A 16,803-nucleotide genomic window follows, 5' to 3' on the forward strand; every position below is an offset into this window, starting at 1 on the left:
TCTACTCTTCACACTCTTCTTTCAGCCCACTGTCTATCTCCCCCCACCCCAGAAAAATGCTTGACCCCACCATAAAAAAATGGGTCATCAAGAATTGGTTTATGGTGACAGATTGGCTTGAATAATCCTAACAGTTTTGGGTTGGAAGTAGTTAAGACAGCTTACGTCACTCCCCGGATCAAGGGGAACCACCCTACCAAATTTCATCACAATCATTTCAATTTTTTTCCGTGAAAAGCGGACACATAGACAGACAGACATACAGTGTATTTTATTACATAAGATTATAATGAGTGCGATCAGTCTGGATAGGCCACGCCCTCATTTCCGTTAGCGCCGTGGATAAAGGGGGGGGGTGTTAAACAAGGACTCTGTATGCCTACTATACAGAGTCCTTGCTTTAAAGCAACACATGATACTCTTGTACAGCAGTCTCGTATCGTATCGAGTCCCCACCAAGACGTTGGTGACATCTTTTAATAATTTATTGCAAAATAAAAGTATGCTTTTATACCTGTAAATTTGCATTAATATTTTTTATCCCCCAGTGGGAGCGCTGGGGGTTCTAATTCCCAGAGCGGAGCGAGTGGCTTCTAATTTTGTTAACGCACATCTCCGCCTGGTCCCTGGAAGGTACAACGATGATTTGAAGACCTATTTCACAGTCGCTTCCTGTTGTTGTGATCGTTACCAATGAGTGGTGATGTCCACTGCTCACTATGTCCAAGTCTCACAGAATCCCCAGAGCTCTTTCTATAGGCAGTTTATCGTCTCTCAGAACAACCTTCTTTACGCCTATTGCTCTCTCTGGACTTGGGATACTACTGAGCACTTTCTTGTCATTACAGATCGTTCACCGTCCATCCTAAGGGGGGTGCGAGTTGCAAGAATACAGGCTCACTACTCTAGGGTCAGAAAGACATGATGGGAATCCAGGTGATAGCATGAGAAACTCGACAGCTTACACCAGAACAGCTGTGTCCAGGGAACCTGACAGAGGACAACCCATAGTGTGTGACCAGGGGGAGGAAACCGACCGAGAGGAGAGAGAAGACAGTCAAGAAGATACCGAAATACAAGTGAGTCAAACTCATATGACACAAGAACTGCAAAGAGATTCCCACACCACGATGTTCAAAGACTCACCAGGCGATGCCTCTCTCTTGCCCAAAACACTGAAAAGGTACGACACATTACAAGAAGTTGGCCAGTCAGTAGACGAGCGCAGCGGAGAGAACGACAGACAGACCAAAGAAGAGGAAGAGACAGGAAGCAGTACCAACGCAACCGAGAAGAGAGAGTCTTTGGATTCAGGGGTAAGAGACATACTGAACGCCGTGAGATTCACCCACTTGCCGCCCCCTACCTTCAGTGGAGGGTCCTGCAGCGATTACTGGGTATTTACACAAGCCTTCGAGGATTATGTCAAAGCAGCAAGTCTCCCATACAAAGTGACGTTGCAGTTACTACTCACAGCCTACTTTGGGCCTCTCAAGGCGGCGCTACCGCCGAGCGGGTGAAAGAAGTTGTTTGTTGTGCAAGCGAGTTTGTTAACGAGAAAGGAAAGGACCAAGACGAGGCCTAAGTCAGTGAATTTCTCGAAGGGGATAAGGTCGGCCTTATCTTAGTTTCATGTCATAACAAGCGTCCTTCATATCCTTACGTCAACACTCCGGCCGTACAAGAAATTCACTGACTAGACCTAGTCTTGGTCCGTGCCCTGGCCTCCAGGTCCTTCCCTTCCTCATCAACTGCCTCGCTCGCTCAACAACCCCTTCTTGCACCCGCCCGGCGGTAACAATACTATAGATAATCGGATAAAATGGAACCGCACAATATGTTGGGGCCTTTTGCGGCGAGGCGATCCATAGAATATTAAATTTTTGTTCGGTGATGTTTACTCGTACTTAATACACGACCCCCTGGTCGGGAAGAGCGAAAATCCAGGAAAGGTGCAGACAGTATGATTAAAAGACCGTACCCCAGTGATTGGAGGGTTCTTTTTAGACGCTTCGCAGACCTGAGATCATAAGGAGCCCACCTGCACACGCCATGCCGTGTCGCGCCGATGTGATGGTTGCGGCGAGTGACATGTTGCTATACTCGTAAATGACACTGTTTTCAATATGTGGACATTTATCTGCATTCAGATCACATTGTCGTGTTCACAAGAGTTTTACCTTCTTAATGTACTAATATAGCTCAGCATTCAATGATTAAATGTTGAAAATAGCGAGCATAAGTAAAACATGCTATAAATATATATATTTTTTCATCTTTGCAGTTCAACTCGTAATACCACTTTTTTTTTTTTTTTTCAAGTTTTCACAATACATCTTGATTCTACTGTCACTGCTGAGTCTGATGGTGTCAATCAAAACTGGCTATCCCATATATGAAGTGAGTTAAAGTGTATTTCGCACATTTTCTGCGCCCGAGGTCGAGCTGTAGTGATGAAGCGATAGTTGCGCGAGCTGCGAGGCAGAAACCTTCGCTCACATGCGAATAAGTCGAAAATATGTAAAATACGGCAAAACGAAAAAATGTCATCAAATAAGAAAGATGCGCCGTCAAAAGTTACGCTCTAAGGAGGTGTTTCCGAGACTGAAAGTCGCAATTTTTTTTATGCAATGTACACCAAAAGGTGTTCCTGGCCAAGGACCGATTTCACAGTCGCTTGGTAACGTTCCCAAGCAAGAGCCTTATTGTAGCTGCCCGGAGGCAGCTAAAGGATTTTAGACCCACACGGTGACGCGAATCATTTATTGCATTCGGTCAAACCTGAAGGCATACATAATAAACATAAGACGTGCGTAGCACTACTAACCATTACATACTGTTTCAACATAATGCATCACTAATCATGGATTATGCTAATTAGGGCAATCGACCCCTCGTAATGCAGATGTGGAACTCATGTGTTTGGGGTCTTAAGGAGGCCTGTCACCAAGCAACACCTGCGTCTGCATTGTAGTGGTCCGATCTTTCCTGGGTTAGTCACACCCTAACTCGGTGGCGGTACAAAGGAATATGTCCCTCCGGGCTTCGTTCTTGCTTGCCCTCGGCTCTTCACGCCTGCCCATCTTACCGTTAGGTCAGCACTAGTTCCCGGGTGACTCATTCCTCTACGGAGATCCCTGTATCTTATCTACTCTATGCGCCATGTCATCAACTTTACCTCTTAATAAACACGACCCTCACTATCTCTCTGCAGGTAAGCTCTCCACAGCTAGTTCCTCTCACTCATCTTCACTACTGCAGTCAACTAATATAATGAATTCAGTTTCCTTAATCTCTACTTCAATTAACTTAGTTTCCTTAGTGTTACCCATGTTTCATATACTAGTTCACTTTAACTCTCATAACACAGATCATGTTATTTAGCATACGCTTGCTCAACAAGCGGTCTTTCACTCGCTCGGCGGTAACACTTATCAACCTGGTAACAAGTATTACCTCGATCCAATTTCACAGTCGTTTTCGTGGTTTCTGTGATCCCAATCTAGTAACGATCATAACAAAACGAATACCTTTGATTCGGTAATGTTGGTATACCGGAGCCCCCTTATTAGACAAAATGAGTCAATTCATGACAAAAAAAACCTGAACAAACAAGTACTAAAAGAGAGAGAGAAAGGCATAAAAAACTGAAATACATCACTGGTGCCTTCAACACGCCATATTCATTTACTGCAAATATGGTTACATTTTGTGATTTAATTTCTTCCCTTTGAATATTTGTCTAACATTCGCCAAACTCTACGTATGCCAAAAAAAAAAAAAAAAAGCACATAATAAATAATATATTTCTCTCTTCCTCAATGCTGTACACATACAATGTTAGACTGAAATATTTCGGGTTTTAGGGAAATAGCCCTAGCCTACTAATTTTGAGACTAATTATTTATTTCTCAGCAAAAACACGGTGTTTTTTTTTAAATCATGACCTACCCATTGAAATTAAATTAATGAACTCAGTCAATCTAAACCTAGCCTAATGGAAGCAAGCCTAGTCCTGTAATGAAAATGGTAATGTTGTTTCAGTATTATCTAAGATTTCTCTTACACCTTATGCGTATGTGACGATTATTACAGTTTTTAACCAAGGAGGCGTAGCAGATCAAATAAGGGTGACAAGTAAGTTCACGCCGCCATCCAAATTTTTCTTAAATTTATCATATTACTATTATAATATACAAAATGTTGTTGTATTGTGAAATAATTTTAATATACAGTTTAGGAAGTAATGCAAGTACAAGAGGATAAGAACTTGTGACATTTGCAAGAAATAAATGCATTGGTAAGCTCCACTGGGGAGGCCTAGCAGCTCCCAAGCCAGCCTTACCAAAGGTTCCAATTTCTGGTAAGGATGAAAACAAACAACGCCGCGAAAAACGTCTGTGAAATCGGATTCGTTGTTGGTAGTGGACATCACCACTCATTGGTAACGATCACAACAACAGGAAGCGACTGTGAAATAGATCTTCAAATCATCGTTGTACCTTCCAGGGACCAGGCGGAGATGTGCGTTAACAGCAATAGTTCCCGGGTGACTTATTCCTCTACGGAGATCCCTGTGTCTTATCTACCCTTCGTGCCATGTCATCAACTTTACCACGTAAACACAACCCTCACTATCTCTCTGCAGCTAAGCTCTCCACAGCTAGTTCCTCTCACACATCTTCACTACTGCAATTAACTACTATGTAGCCGCCAGCTCAGTACCGGCTGGCTTGTAGTTCCTGTACTTTATTTTGTAGCTGGTTTCTTGTTATGTTCTTATCATGACGCGCCCCAGATAAGGGTTACACTACTGTACTTTGCCATAAGTTACGTTACAAGGTTAATATTATACTTATAACATTACTTGGTTTGTGGACGGGACGAGAAGGCGAGAAGGCGAGCTACAGAGGGGTGTTTGTTTACAGGACACCACAGCCTTTATCTAGACCATCATTTTTCCCCTCAGCCGGGTCAGCGCGAAGCAGGGTAAGGGTTGACATCGTTTAATTGGGGTCAAGGGGTTGAACTTGGAACATAGTTTAATGGAGGTCAAGGGATTGAAGTTTGGGAAGAAATAAGGGGGGCTCTGCCATAGGGGCAGAGTCATGGTGGTAGCCGTAGAGGCAAGACCTGTGTCGTTCATCACTCTCCAGCTGTGCCACTGTCATCTCAGCCGCAGAGGCACTAGTTCACAAACTCTACGGGGCCCCTCTGTTACGTTACGTGGAAATGGAGCCTGCTCTGGGATTAAGGTGATTGTGTGACATTCATTACGTTCTACAAGGACCTTCGACTGTTCCCACAATTGCGTATGTATTATTTACTTATGTATTAATCATATCTATCTGTGTCAGTAATATACTTAGATGTTTCGGGACGATGATGTTGTATAATGTAGTGTTTACAAATATCCCTGTGAAGTGCACAGCTAGATTGCATTATTGTAGGATTCCCAATTATTTCTTATCAAGTGATGTACTTATGATAACTTACAGGTTTGACCGCATCCCAATAAATTGAGAAGTGAGTACAGCGCAAGTGGTTTACAGTCACTCCTTTGCCACACCATAAACGCAACGCATCAGTGCGTTTACATACTATAATGAATTCAGTTTTCTTAATCTCTACTCTAATTAACTTAGTTGCCTTAGTGTTACCCATGCTTCATATACTCGTACTAGTTCACTTCAACTCTCATAACACAGATCATGTTATTTAGCATACCCTTGCTCAACAACTTCTTTCACCCGCTCGACGGTCTTTCACCCGCTCGGCGGTAACAAAGTCTGACAGTGATATATATATATATATATATATATATATATATATATATATATATATATATATATATATATATATATATATATATATTACACCCGCTCGGCGGTAACAAAGTCTGACAGTAATATATATATATATATATATATATATATATATATATATATATATATATATATATATATATATATATATATATATATATATATATATATATATATAAACATTTGACTTACAACAAACACCCATTTCAAAATTTATTTTGATATATAAGTGGCTTCAAATCACAACAGATTCTGTAAAATTTCAAAAGCAGTCATTTGCTTGATCATCTCATATGAATTTCATTGTGTCTCCTTACTATCACGAATAATTACTTTTGAACTATAATTTTGCTGTTACCTGTTTTGCATTAAAATTCCGTTGTTAAATTAAACTACTTTCAAAAGGGCGGAATCTCGGGAAAGTGTTTGGTTGGATACATGTGAGTTGGATTCCCGGGCCAGATCCTGGTAACACTTCTTTAGTGTGGCTAAAACTCACTTAGATAAGTAAGCAGGTATTCATTAATTCCAAACACACAGAAGTATTCATAACATCTACCTGCAGGTTCACAATGCTCTCTCTCTCTCTCTCTCTCTCTCTCTCTCTCTCTCTCTCTCTCTCTCTCTCTCTCTCTCTCTCTCTCTCTCTCTCTCTCTCTCTCTCTCACAACAACAACAACAACAGCAACAATAATAATAATAATAATAATAATAATAATAATAATAATAATAATGATAATGATAATGATAATAATAATAATAACAGCAATAACAGTAATAATGTGTGTGTGTGTGTGTGTGTGTGTGTGTGTGTGTGTGTGTGTTATATACTGTACGGTCGGTGTTGGGTTACTGTTGATGTAAGGAGATGAAGGATGCTACTGTTGATGTAAAGAGATGACATGAGGCTAAGATGAGGCCGGCCTTATCGCCATCGCTAATGGATAACGATGGACAAGGTAGGAACCCAGGCAGTAACTGAGGACGATAGGGACACTTTGCTGAGGACACTCGTGCAGGGAGGACGTATGTTGCTGCAGACAGAAGTAGATAAACCTACCTAGAGCACCTGTTAGAAAGGACGTGCGCGTTACTTAACGATTACCCCAAGACCCAAACACGTAAATGTAATAACTGTCTATAAGAATACATTATCCTATAAGTAACGTACAGAACCATACCTGTATTACACAAATTATTCATATAGAATATCGTCTGTGATCATTAATGTATGTCTTCAGGTTTTGACCGAATTCAAGCGGATCCAGCCGGATTCAATCGGATTCAATAAATGATTCTTGTCATCGTGTGGGTCTGAAATAACCTTCGCCGCCTGCTGGCGGTAATATAATGTATATTTGTGAAAATGTAAGCGAAAAATGCATGCATTGTCTCATTTCTCAGAATTATTGGTTTGAAAGAGCCACCAACATTGATCTTGGCCACTGTGGTGAACCCCGGGCACGGTAAGGGGGCGGGGTTGTTCTCAGATACTCCAGCCCTGCGGATGAGGTCGGGGACGGGACGGGAAAGGGGGAATTTAATAATACAGCCGTTAATCCTATACTCGGTGGCATGGGTTGAAAACCACCCATAACTGCTTTTCCCAAATAAAACAAAACTCTAAACAAGAGGGAGTTTTAGGAAATTATTCTTACTATGTTATTCAAAATTTGATAAGGAATGACCATATTAAAAAAAAAAAAAATCGATCTAATCTATGATATTTTATACTTTTCTTTCGATCGCTCGCGAAGCAATATCACAACAGACGAAAATCAGTGATCAATAAGTTCACTGCCGATAGCCACCTCCTTATCAATCGTACGATGTATTTCCCCATGTATTTATTTTATTTTGATTAATTAATTAATTAATTAATTATTATTATTTTTTTTTTTTTTTTTTGTGTGTGTGTGTTGGTATATAATTTTAGTGTAGTTACTATTCCCTTTCCTGCAGTATTTCACGTAAAAATATAAGAACAGGGTGCGTGTCGCACAATCAGGAAGTGTGATGAGTGTGTGTATGTGTGTTCTATTTTCTCTCCTGCATAATCTCACGATAAAGCTATAAAGACAATGTGAGTGCTAAGTAAGTAACCAAGTAAGCTTGGTTCAATCTCGTGATGACACAATACATGAAATAAAATTCTATCAAAAATCACACTAATTTCAACTGATATGCAAGGCGGTTATATGGAGCATTTCAGAGACGGGAGGCATAACATTTCGAAAGGTGGTAAGGTTCTCTCTGTCTCTCTCTCTCTCTCTCTCTCTCTCTCTCTCTCTCTCTCTCTCTCTCTCTCTCTGAGACATGGTAATCCCGCTATTGTCTGTTACTATGATCTGAGAGGTTGGGTGAGTGGCTACAGGTGGGAGTTGCCATGGCAACGGACTTCCACCCTCCACTCCACCACCTACCGTGCCACCCTCACCCTCATCAGCTGTTTTACTGGACGCTGAGTTCAAGATCATGATTGACAAGTTCATCACCAAAGCTCTGTATACATGCTACCCATGAAACTAGAAGATAGTGGAGAGAGAGGAACGAAGGAAGAAGGATCACTTCAACAGACATTAGAGAGAGAGAGAGAGAGAGAGAGAGAGAGAGAGAGAGAGAGAGAGAGAGAGAGAGAGAGAGAGAGAGAGAGAGAGAGAGAGAGAGAGAGAATGAGCGAAGGAAAAAAAAGATCATTGTAACAGACAATACTAGGATTTCAATGACTCAGAGAGAGAGAGAGAGAGAGAGAGAGAGAGAGAGAGAGAGAGAGAGGTGGGGAGAGGCAGCAGCAGCCAATCAGGAGTTAGCCACTCATGACGTCACAGCAGTGGGGGTGGGAGGGCCTAGGGGGCTAGCTAGCTATCCTCCAAGAAATAAAAAAAACCTTCCAACTTTTGGTAAACATGCACTGCAGCGTGCAAACGAGAGCTTATCAGCTTACGTGACTGGGTACATTTACTGGATGTATTATTGCCGAGTGTTTACAATGGACTCTACAGACACAGCCCCTGACTTTATAGAAGACTCTGAGGAAGATAAATTTTGGCAGATATGATAGGTGACAAAGTTGGTCTTGCCTTGGAATTTGAAAGTGACGAGAAAGTGGAAAATGACATAGATTATGAAGAGTGGCTCCTACGGAGAAATAGCAAGACATTAGCAATTATACCTTCAATTTTCTGATTAGTATGGTGCACCATATTAGAAACCATATCAGATGTTATTAACAAGTCCCATGCTATTTCTTCTGAATTTACTGATCTATCAAATATTCTACAACATTGGACAGTTGGTCCATACTCTTGTCCCATGTTATGGATTTCTCTACATCTGAGATTTTATATTCTAGCTTGCCTGGTAATATTTAATTATCATATTTACTTTCATTTAAACAACTGGTCAATGAATTAACTAACCTATTTCTTACTAATGTCTTGTTATTCTTCTGTAGGATCTACTCTTCATAATTATTATGAAGAGTGGCTCCTACGGAGAAACAGCAAGACATTAGTAAGAAACAGGTTAGTTAATTCATTGACCAGTTGTTTAAAGACGCGAGGTCAGTAAATTCAGAAAAAAAAATGGCATGGGACTTGTTCATAACATCTGATATGATTTCCAATACTGTGCACCAGACTAATGAGAAAGTTGAAGGTATAATTGCAGAAATTTCTCAGAGGCCTTTAGATAGTGATAAACTCCCATCATACATCAGGGTAACAGATTGCATTTATTTATTTTATTTTATTTATTTATTTATTTATTTATTTATTTAATTAATTAATTAATTAATTTAGAGGGGAGTTTGCTGTATGCATGTGGTTTATTAGATCAAAACAAATAGAAAACACTTTTCAGGAAAGAGTTTGGTCACCCTGTATTTGGTGCAGTAATGTCTGTGAATAGATTTGAGTTTTTACATGCAAACCTAACTTGACAACGTTGATACCAGACCTCAGAGATGGTTACATGACCGGTTTGCTGCAGTCAGGGATCTTTTTAAAAATTTTAATGACCACGCCTGTTCAGTGTTGGAGCCAGGTGACTTCTTGACCATTGGTGAAACTTTATATTCCTGTAGAAATCAAATAAGATTCAGGCAGTACAATACCAGGTCATACCAGGTGTACCCGGACTAAAGACAATGATGAAATGACTGATGAGAGAGAGGCTGAAGACAGTCAGTTAGAGGAGAGGAGTTGATGAGACGAAAAGCTTTTGATTCCACCCTGTCTAGAAGAGCGGTATGAGTGGAACCCCTCCCCCGAGATATGTGAAGCATACTCCATACATGGACGGATAAGGCCCTTGTACAGAGTTAGCAGCTGGGGGATCAGAAAAACTGGCGGAAACATCTCAGAACACCTACCTTCATAAAACCTGTTTTAGCTAGAGATGAGAAATGGTTTCCAGTTCAGATTATAAGTAAAGGGCAGACTGAGGATGTTCAGTGTAGAAGAGGGGGACAGTTGAGTGTCATTAAAGAAGAGGGGATAGTTGCCTGAAAGGTTGTTTCGAATTGAGAGATGGAAGAATTGAGTTTTTGAGGCATTGAACAATACCAAGTTTGCTGTGCCCCAATCAGAAATTTTAGAAAGATCAGAAATCAGGCGTTCTGTGGCTTCCCTGCGTGAAATGGTTACTTCTTGAAATGTTGGACGTCTATGAAAAGACGTGGAAAAGTGCAGGGTGGTATCATCAGCGTAGGAGTGGATAGGACAAGAAGTTTGGTTTAGAAGGTCATTGATGAATAATAAGAAGAGAGTGGGTGACAGGACAGAACCCTGAGGAACACCACTGTTAATAGATTTAGGAGAAGAACAGTGACCGTCTACCACAACAGCAATAGAACGGTCAGAAAGGAAACTTGAGATGAAGTTACAGAGGAGAGAAGCCGTAGGAGGGTAGTTTGGAAATCAAAGCTTTGTGCCAGACGCTATCGAAAGCTTTTGATATATCCAAGGCAACAGCAAAAGTTTCACCAAAATCTCTAAAAGAGGATGACCAAGACTCAGTAAGGAAAGCCAGAAGATCACCAGTAGAGCGGCCTTGAAGGAACCCATGCTGGCGATCAGATAGAAGGTCGTGAAGTGATAGATGTTTAAGAATCTTCCTGTTGAGGATAGATTAAAAAACTTTAGATAGGCAGGAAATTAAAGCAATAGGACGGTAGTTTGAGGGATTAGAACGGTCACCCTTTTTAGGAACAGGTTGAATGTAGGCAAACTTCCAGCAAGAAGGAAAGGTAGATGTTGACAGACAGAGCTGAAAGAGTTTGACTAGACAAGGTGCAAGCACAGAGGCACAGTTTCGGAGAACAATAGGAGGGATCCCATCAGGTCCATAAGCCTTCCGAGGGTTTAGGCCAGCAAGGGCATGGAAAACATGCTCTCTCTCTCTCTCTCTCTCTCTCTCTCTCTCTCTCTCTCTCTCTCTCTCTCTCTCTCTCTCTCTCTCTCTCTCTCTCTCTCTCTCTCTCTCTCTCTCTCTCTCTCTCTCTCTCTCTCTCTCTCTCTATATATATATATATATATATATATATGGTGGTGGCATAATATCAGGTTGGTTATATGCATAGCTGAGCGCGATAACGAAAAAAATATATATATATATCAGCAATAACCTTATCGGCGATAGCCGATAATCGATAACTTGCGATGAACCGATAAATCGATAAAACCAAAATTCTAATACTAGTGATAATGATATTGATATAGTAGGGTACACGACAATATATGGTCATTATAACGTACAACTGCAATAATGAACTAAAATTTTAATTAGAATAACTAACCAAAACTGGCATCACGAACTCGCCATTCATGCTTGCACAGGACTTTTAATAAATATTTAATCGGAATAGTGAACCAAAACTGGCAGGCCGAACTTGTCATTCGTGTGAGCACAGAAATATTAATAAGAATTTAATCGGAATAACAAATTAAAACTCGCAAGACTCCTCTAACTGACTGTCTTCAGCCTCTCTCTCACCGCCGCAATGTTGCATCTCTATCTGTCTTCTACCGCTATTTCCATGCTAACTGCTCTTCTGATCTTGCTAACTGCATGCCTTCCCTCCTCCTGCGGCCTCGCTGCACAAGACTTTCTTCTTTCTCTCACCCCTATTCTGTCCACCTCTCTAATGCAAGAGTTAACCAGTACTCTCAACCATTCATCCCTTTCTCTGGTAAACTCTGGAACTCCCTGCCTGCTTCTGTATTTCCACCTTCCTATGACTTGAATATATATATATATATATATATAGAGAGAGAGAGAGAGAGAGAGAGAGAGAGAGAGAGAGAGAGAGAGAGAGAGAGAGAGAGAGAGAGAGAGAGAGAGAGAGACGGCTCCGACTTAAGAGGGTTTACTTTATGTATACGCGTGACGCCACAGTTGGTAAATGTGACCTATACTTGTCAAAGCAGCACGAAACTCGGGGTGATAATGCAAAACTCAGGATGGTGAGAATTTAGGGCTAGGCGTGAAACTTGTGAGGGTACTGTTTATATTTGTTGTGTTATCTTAAATGTAGTAGTGGAAATGTGCTTATTTTGATGTTTTTTTCGAAAATTGTGGAATTTTTTATATCATTTTCTGGATTCCTGGAACCAATTTATTTTTTCTCATAGGTTCTTCAGTCGCCATAACGCACATTAGCCATAACGAACACTACATTGGAACGAGTCATGTTCTCTGTCGCGTATCCTACTGTGTTTTAAATAAAAAAAAAATCGATAAATCAAAATCTTTATTTTTTATCTTTATCTTAGAAAGCTTAGAAAAATCTTAGAAAAAAAAATTTAATTCAATGTTTATCCTTCCTTTTCACTAATAAAAAATACTATTTTATGTAAAATAACTACATTTGATCTTGAAAATTTAAAACTTCATCATGCTCATGTTTCAAAAACTAAAATGATCGATTATTGCTAGTTTGAAACCAAAAGTATCGGCGATACCGATGAAACGATAATGTGGGAAAAAATATATCGGATAAACGTTAACCCGATATCGTTATCACAATAAATCATCACGATGATTTATCGCGATAACGCCCACCTATGGTTATATGTGAAGTTTTGGGAAAGTTGACATTGTTTGGATTAATTTCCAAAGTAGCTCCTTCTCTCCTCATGAAATCATCCTTATAAATGAAGGGATCCAACTTTTAAAGGGAACTGGTCTTGTCTAGCATTTTTTGCTCTTTTGCCATTGTCTCCTTAAATTAAAGAATTATGGTTAGCAGTTGTGCTCAATCTCAGTTCAGGATGCCTTTGCTTGCAATTGTTTTAGAATTTCATATTCAGCTTCTGCCACTTTTGCTACATTTACTAGCACATATTTGTCTCTATTTGCTTTAGTACTGCCATCACCTTTTCCTCTGAAGCTGCTCAGAAGCTTAAGGCATACAGCAACTGCCCGCTTTGCTTTAAACCAATCAGAAAAATACTCAAGTCTTTCTAAGATATCTATGGACTATTGTGCACCTACAGCATGGCATACAACTTTCTTCACTTCAGGGTCATTTTCACTTATAAATTTGTACTGAGGATGGCTATCCATTTCATTATCTTACAAAGGAATTCTGGGCCATTCCACCAGATCTTGCTATTACAAAAGTTCATCTGCTGTCATGCCTTTAGATGCATGATCTGCTGGGTTAGTCTGTGTCTATAAATTTCCACTGATCTGGTGAAGTGTGATCTCTAATTATTTCTACTCTATTTACAACATATGCGTGGAATCTCTGATTCATTTGCAATGTAACCAAAGATTACTTTGCTGTCCATCCAAAATATTTCTTCAACATTCTTGTATTCGAGTTTTCCTTTTAGGAGTTTATGAATTCTAACTGACACAGCTGCTGCTGTTAGTTTTAGTCAGGGAATGGTCATAGTTTTAAAGGTTTGACACGTTACTTTGCCATTCCTAATGCACAATGAATTTGGTTAATCAACCTAACATATGCCTCTTGGCAGGCATCGGAAAAGTGATGAAGTTCAACCTTCCCTACTTCACCAAAGTCATCAAGTTTGTAACATCTAGGTATTTTTAGCTGATCAAGTTTGTGCAGCTCATCTCTCTATTTCATCCATTTAGGTTTAACATAATTTGGCACCTCATTAACTCAATCAACTGCATTCTTACACAATTCTTGTAAAATTTGTTTTTCTCTAAGTATGAGAGGTGACACTATACCTAATGGATCATATATAGAGCTCATTGTTGACAGAATACCTCTCCTAGTGAGTAATTTGTCTTTCAATTTCATTCTAAACTGAAATATGTCAGATTCTATATACCATTCAATTCTCAGAGTTCTTTTTATGGGTAGTGTATCTTCATTCTTACTAAAATCCAAACTTTTAACTCCATCTGCTCTCTCATGAGAAGTTGCAGCTTATACACATTTGTTGTTTGACAAGAACTTATGAAGGTTAAAACCTCCCTTGTAACATAATTCTTTGCTCTGCTGAATAAGAATGACAGCTTCAGTCAATGTTGCTACTGACTTGAAACCATCATCAACATAAAAGTTATTTCTTACAAATTTGGTTGCATCAGATCCACACACATAGTCATCTGCTGTTTTCTTACATTAGCTATGCGTCATTTGAAACAAGAATTAAATGAGAACATAGATTACTCGTAAGTACTACAAATGGACAGTGAATGGTATAGTGAAGTGATGAACAGAGAGAGAGAGAGAGAGAGAGAGAGAGAGAGAGAGAGAGAGAGAGAGAGAGAGAGAGAGAGAGAGAGAGCAGTATCTTAAAATCGCTCTTCTTCCACCGGATGACACCTATGTATATGTATACAAAGGGAAGTTGCAAGAAGCCGTCGGGCCTACACGTAGCAGTCCCTGTGCTCCAATATATTAATTTAGTGTGGTAAAGAAACTGTGTTTACATGTTAGTGTTTGATAGATTATGTAATTCTTCTGGTGACATTAAGCGTTGCCTTGACCTGCGCCCTTGTAACGATGATGTGAGACATGTAAACACTATTGCGCAGTAGAATACTCATGTAAAAGAAAGAAAGTAAAAAAAGTCATCACCTACGAAGAAGAGTATGTGCCTTCTACGATCCCTGACCGGACGTTTTGTCGCCGGACACTTCGTCGCCGGACACTTCGTCGCCAGACAGTTCGTCGAACAGACATATCATCGCCGGACGATTCATCGAATGGATATTTAGTCAAGTGGATGTTTCGTCGAACAGCCTTTTCGTCAAATAGCCAACTAGGTATTTATGTAACTATATATAGGCTTTTTATATTGTTAAACAGCCAACGAGGTAATTACTTAATTATAGGCTATTAAACAAACCAGCGTAAGTAATATCTCTAGCTCTTCAAGGTTTAAAGCTATTCATCAAAGAATTTGTAAGTGTGAAGACATCCTTTCCGCTAACAGCAAAAAAGGGCTACATTTAGTTTGAAGGTAAGAGTTCACAATTCATTACATTGGTACGAAGAGAAACTTAACTCTTCGGATTGACGAACATTAAGGTGTTTCGTCTGGTACGGCCAAACCCTTAACACAACCATCTTTCTCTTCGATTCGTGCTCACTGTGATGAATCTGAAGATGAGTTTTCTAGCGGTAGCTTCAAAATTCTAAGTAAAGTAAATTTTCCGATCAACACTAAAAGTCTTGAATCATTATATCTTAAACATAATAAGCCTGAATTAAATAATCAAACGACGTCACTCCAACTATATATCAGTTAATTGACTCATTGTCTCGGAACAATTCGGGGTTCCGTAGTTTGTTTCTTATATTTTTTTTTTTTCTTACCTATGTTTCTCTTGTCTGTCAGTCTCTCTCCTGCTCCTCTCACTGGTAACCACACCTAGTCATTAGTTTATAGGTTTATCTAATATAAACTTTATGTAAACTTTGAGACTATTAGTATATTTAATGTAATTTTTTTGTAAACTTTTGAGACTTAAAATATTTTAGTCAAATGGTATCTGTGTTGATACATTTGATATATTTTATAATGAAACGTGTGTTATAAAGCCTAATTCAATAACTGTTGATTTTGAAAAAAAAAGTTGCAATAAGTAGTATAAAAAGATTTTTCTTAATTCTCATACATAAGAATGTTTTTTTTTTTTTATTTCGGTCAATGCCTTTGGAGAAAAATTCAGGCATGTGGCCTGCAAAATTGGTATAATGAGCCAAGGAATGCTTTCTTAATAAAAAATCTTACAACACTGGCGTTCGTTCCAAAGGAGGATGTCATAGACGTATTTAATGATTTAATGGCTTCATTAGATGAAGAAACACATGAAGTCCTAGGAGAATTTCTCGTCTACTTTGAAACTGCTTGGTCAGGTGCTGTGCAAAGGGGAAGGCGACGCCGTCCAAGTTTTGATATCTCCTTGTGGAATGTAAGAGAAAAGACCTTGCTAGGAATACCACGCACAAATAATTCTGTTGAAGGTTGGCACCGCGCATTTCAACAACGAATATCAGTCGTTCATCCAAATTTATCTCGCCTTCTGACAAAATTATAAAAAGGAGTAGAATGACTGGGAACTAACAACACAACAGGCTTTATGCTGTATTATGCCTAGAAACACTAAAAAGAAATACGCAATTGTTAATGAACGGTTAAAAAAGCTCACGGATGACTATGCAAACGGAGATAAATTACAGTACCTACAAACCATTGCACATATTTTGTAAGTTTTATATCTATTAAAAAAAATGTATTTTATATTTCAATAGAACCAGTGTTAATCCTCAAATAAAAATGTTTAATAATTTTATTTATTGCATTTTATTTTAATATGTTAAAGTTCCTTTTAAAAAGTCTGAAGTAAAAATCTCTCTCTCTCTCTCTCTCTCTCTCTCTCTCTCTCTCTCTCTCTCTCTCTCTCTCTCTCTCTCTCTCGATTATAATTTTAGTATATATATATATATATATATATATATATAGAGAGAGAGAGAGAGAGAGAGAGAGAG

The 16,803-nt window shown here is 39.2% G+C and overlaps 1 protein-coding gene across 1 annotated transcript; it reads left to right on the top strand.

Moving 5' to 3' along the window:
* Positions 1 to 425: 425 nt before the first annotated feature.
* Positions 426 to 4,771, top strand: LOC135102092 (uncharacterized). Its single transcript, XM_064006833.1, has 2 exons — positions 426 to 3,214; positions 4,510 to 4,771. Exon 1 carries the CDS (start codon positions 945 to 947, stop codon positions 1,518 to 1,520), a length of 576 nt encoding a protein of 191 aa, XP_063862903.1. The 5' UTR covers positions 426 to 944; the 3' UTR covers positions 1,521 to 3,214; positions 4,510 to 4,771.
* The last annotated feature ends 12,032 nt before the right edge of the window (positions 4,772 to 16,803 follow it).

The sequence above is a fragment of the Scylla paramamosain genome, chromosome 7 (assembly GCF_035594125.1).
Source record: "Scylla paramamosain isolate STU-SP2022 chromosome 7, ASM3559412v1, whole genome shotgun sequence".
Taxonomy (NCBI): domain Eukaryota; kingdom Metazoa; phylum Arthropoda; class Malacostraca; order Decapoda; family Portunidae; genus Scylla; species Scylla paramamosain.

Bases quoted from the DNA above. Each gene is read 5' to 3' on its own strand.
- LOC135102092 (XM_064006833.1), top strand. From the start codon at position 945: ATGAGAAACTCGACAGCTTACACCAGAACAGCTGTGTCCAGGGAACCT.